Below are 4,451 nucleotides of genomic sequence, written 5' to 3' on the forward strand. Positions count from 1 at the left end.
TGGCTCCCGGGGGGGGACTCCCCTGGCTCCCGGGGGGGGACTCCCCTGGCTCCCGGTGGGGGACTCCCCTGGCTCCCGGTGGGGGACTCCCCTGGCTCCCGGTGGGGGCTCCCCTGGCTCCCGGTGGGGGGCTCCCCTGGCTCCCGGGGCTGAGCTGCGCCCAGGCCGAAGGGCCCCGCTCGCCTCCACGCGTGGTGATGCTTTCAGTGCCCTGAGAGACTTCGGGTGGCTTTATGGGCCAAAAAGCAGCAGGTAGTTGGGAAAGCGCAAGGTGGAGTTGTGATTGTGTTGCTAATACGAGAAAATTGATTTCCGTAAAAGAAAGGCAAAAAATTCCAGCCAAGAAAAACCCCCATGTTTTCCTGGTAGTTTTCCTGCTTCACTGCTCAGTGAATTATTTGAGGAAACAGCCGGGTGGGTGAGGGAAGCAATGGAGTTAAACACTCCTTATGGGGTGTGTAAAAACCTAGAAAGCTTTTCCTGTCGGACGCCGCTGCTTTGCTCCTGCGATGAGCTTAGGGCTGTGGGAGGGATTCCTGGAGAGCAGTTTCACGCTCCCTTGCTGGAACCTCACGGGCAAAGTCCTCCCCGTGGCCCCGCCGGGAACTGGCTGGAGGCTCCAGTGCCTGCGGTCCCTGGCTAGGGAGGCGGCAGGACTTTGGTGCCGTGTGACATCCCCGGCTTGCTGCCTCCTCCCAGGTGCCAGGTCAGCCGAGCATGGCCACCCAGATGTTCGAGGGCAGAGGGCATGCGGCCGTCTACCAGAAATACAGGTTTGCACCGGGCAAAGAGCTGCAGCAGACCATCCTCTCCTACCTGCGGGAAAAGGTGAGTGGGGTACAGCCAGGCTGGAGGAGAAATCCCAGGAGTATTTAATTGTGGGTGGGGAAAAATCCAAGGAGTATTTAGTTGCGGGTGGCAATGTTTACCTTGCTGGGAGTGTCACCTTGGTTGGTGCCTCAGGGAAGGATAAAGCAGCAGGGCTCATGGCCAGATGGGGGCATAGAAGAGGCTTTCTACAGGTTCTGCCATGGCAAGGCTGTTCCTGAGTGAGTGCTGGGGGAAGCAGTGGGGTAAAAGCACAGGAATGGGGTGGCTGCCCACTGAGACACACCCACTCCTCCCTGCAGAAAGCAATCCCTGCGGAGCTGGTGGTGGATGTTGGCTGTGGCTCTGGACAAGGCACCCACTTTCTTGGGGAGCACTTCAAGAAGGTGGTGGGCACAGACATCAGCGAAGCGCAGATCCAGGAGGCCAAGGACACCCCCTGCATGCCCAACATCTCTTACCTGTGAGTATCAGGACAGCAGGCTCAGCCAAAGGCAGAATTCAGGTCCTCACGTGGAGGTGGCGGTTTGTGAGTATGACTGTTGTAAGAGCCGGCCGGCACCACAGACTCCATTTGATGGAGTTCCTGGTGTGAGCAGGCATAATCCTAGACTCCCGGAAGGCGTGGTCTTGCATCCCAAACCATCCAGAAACACCCTGAGACCCCCTGAGCCGTGGCTTTTCCCCTTGCCCCGCAGCGTGTGCCCAGCAGAGGAGCTGCCGTTCCAGGACGGCTCCGTGGACGTGCTGGCCTCGTTCACGGCCGCGCACTGGTTTGACATGGAGCGGTTCATGCGGGAGGCGCAGCGCGTGCTGAGGCCGGGCGGCTGCGTGGCCATCAGCACCTACACCCCGGACATGAGCCTGCGCTACGGGGACTGCTCCCAACAGCTCACCAGAGCCTTCAGGGAGGTCAGCTGGGAAACGGGTAGCGCTCGGGCACAGAGAGGGAGCAGTGGGATTGAGGGGCTGTGGCGAGAGGAATCCTAATGCAGGGATTTAGAGACTTCCACACTGGGCCGGCTGGATCATGAAGAGAGGGACATGAGAACTGATGGGGCAGATCTGGGAGCTGGTATTGTCCAGGAGACTTTTCCTGTTGCCCTGATGACAGTGAAAAGAATGGGAAGTAGAAACTGTTGGGAAGAAGGCCTTTTTTTAGGAATCTTTCTGGACAAAGGTTGTTTTAACAATTGGATAAAAGGAGACTTTCCACTATGAGTAAGAGCTGTCTAGGGAGGACAGGAGCCTTATTTCTAGAACAGGATCCTTAAATTCTTGACATTAGCAAGATTTTGGTGTATTTTAATGCAACAAGTCTTTTAAAAAAAGGACATATATGAATGTATCAGATGCAGGCCCAAACCTGAGTTAAGTGGCATCTGAGAACTTCAAGTGATTTTTTGTTTGTTTTCAATACACTGTCTTTGCAGTGCTGGGACAAGATTTTAAAATACTCAAATAATAGAGTAAAATACGTCTTGGATGACTACAAAGAGATCTTTGAGGCCTTGCCGTTCCCAGACAAGAAGAGGTGAGCAGAACCACCTTTGATGGTGTCAGATATTTTATCCACCACCATGTCAACCTGTGGTCCATGTTCCCCTGGCTTTGAGATTTAACTTGCCAATGCTCCTTTCTTGCTCATGTCTCTTGTAGAGTCACTGATATCTATGACCCAATTCCCATGACTGTTGAGGGCGTGGTTGGTTACATGGAGTCTACCTCTTCATATCAAACCTTTAAGAAAAATGACCCTACAGCTGCAACATCCCTCCTCCAAGAGACTGAAAAGAGGTGAGAAAACTGCTTGGGAAAGCAAGCAGAATGTGGAGGACCCGTCCTGCACAGTGCGTGCAGAGGGAGGTTGTGCAGACCCCTTCAAAGCTGCAAGGGAATGTGCAGGGATGTGCTCCCTCAGTTCCCTCAGGGGTGGACACTTGTCAGGGCTTCAACAGCAGATCCTTAGATTTTAAGCCTGGATAGCAGTAGGATGTGCTTGCACTGATGAATCCATGAAACCTCTGACATGGGACTATCCTGAGTTTCTTTACCTTGCTTTTAATTGGCAAAGGGCATGAAGAATACTGGTGGTTGCATCTTCACCTGTCGAGCTTTAGTGGGTCTAGGGTCTTCAAAGAGACACGAGCAGTTGTGGGCTGCTGTAAGGTTGTTTATTGCATGAATACACCAGTCCCCAAGGCAAAGAGTTCAAGGTGTTAAAGTCCATGCAAAAGCTTCCTGGCTTAGAGTCCCAAGCAAGAGCAGCAGCTGCAAGGCTGCTTTCTGGAGTCGAGTCCCAGGTTCTGTGCAGGAACAGCAGCAGCAACAGTTGATCCCTGGCACAGAGTCCAATGTCCTGAGCAGCAGCAGGGACCACAGTCTGCTTTCTTCTTCTGTTGTGGTTCTTGATGGTTGTGGTGGTCAATGATGTTGTCTTTTACACCCCCTTACAGGGACTTTTTATTCACAAAATATCCAATCAACTAAAAACATGATTCTAAAACATTCTTTCCAAACCAATCTAAGCTTGATTCTAATGTGCAAAAGTAGTACAAAAGTAGTGTCAGTTCTCTAAAAAACTACATATATAATATTACCTATTTATGCAAATGTACTGTTTTCTTACTTAAAAGTTTATCTATCTACGTGAATAGTTCTATCTATTTACACATGTAATTTTATCTGTTTTATGTGAATAATTCTATCTATTCTAGTGGCAAGGTTCTGCTATGTTTTTATGTCTAGGGCTAAGTTGCTGAACTTTAAACTAGGCCTTAGGGCCTTTGCTAGCTAATACAGTTTCTTAAAGCACTTAAAATGTATTTCTACTTACTTAAAACCTAAAGCTTAAACTTACTTAAAACTATAACTCACACTTCTGTTTACTTAAAACTTAAACCTACACTTCTGCTTCATATCCGTGTGGTTTAATATATCTTAATTTCTCTAGAGGCTTTAATTCAATGCCTGCATTCATCTCCCTCTCCGAGTTCCTCAGAGAGACTTGCATTCCAACATTCACTGATCTGTTTCAGCCCCAGCAAGGGCCTGTGGGGAAAGGGTGCCTGCTCATTTATTCACTGTCCAGAAGAGCCCTTGTGCAGCAGCTGGAAGCATTTGCCATCCCCCCTGTGTGCTGCTGGTGGTGGGAGCTGTCTGGGCAGGGTGAGACCCTTCCTCTGCTTGTCCTTTCAGGATGCTGGAGACAATGGGAGTTTCGTCTCGTGAGACCCCGGTGGAGTTCTGGGTGAGGCATGTCTGTGTGCTGGGGTGCAAGGGATGCTGAGAGAGCAAACCCTTCTCCTGATCTGGTGCTACAAGGGAAGGTGGATTGTTTCCTAAAACCTGCTTGTAACTGCTCTGACTCCTTGGGAAGATTACTGCTGATTTTGCTGATAGAAATTTTGGTCTCCTGTGGAAAGCAGATGGGGTTTTATGCCCCTCAGGTTCCTGTCCACCTTGGTGCTGCTGTCTGCCCAGTGCTGCTCCCTCAGCACTGGAAGTGTCTCATTGTGGATTGCTGGTTTAGTAACACATGGGGAAGAGAATCACAGGAATGGCTGAGAAACTCACTGCATTTCTTACACAATTAATAATAATTAAAAGGCAAGCTGAGAAAA

At 50.4% G+C, this 4,451-nt stretch overlaps 1 protein-coding gene across 1 annotated transcript; it reads left to right on the forward strand.

Moving 5' to 3' along the window:
- Window positions 1-666: 666 nt before the first annotated feature.
- On the forward strand, window positions 667-4,451 carry LOC137477468 (putative methyltransferase DDB_G0268948). The gene is made up of 6 exons (XM_068196591.1): window positions 667-828; window positions 1,131-1,291; window positions 1,527-1,740; window positions 2,262-2,362; window positions 2,488-2,625; window positions 4,027-4,451. Exons 1-6 carry the CDS (start codon window positions 718-720, stop codon window positions 4,115-4,117), a joined length of 816 nt encoding a protein of 271 aa, XP_068052692.1. The 5' UTR covers window positions 667-717; the 3' UTR covers window positions 4,118-4,451.

This window comes from Anomalospiza imberbis, chromosome 7, assembly GCF_031753505.1.
Source record: "Anomalospiza imberbis isolate Cuckoo-Finch-1a 21T00152 chromosome 7, ASM3175350v1, whole genome shotgun sequence".
In the NCBI taxonomy this organism is placed as follows: domain Eukaryota; kingdom Metazoa; phylum Chordata; class Aves; order Passeriformes; family Viduidae; genus Anomalospiza; species Anomalospiza imberbis.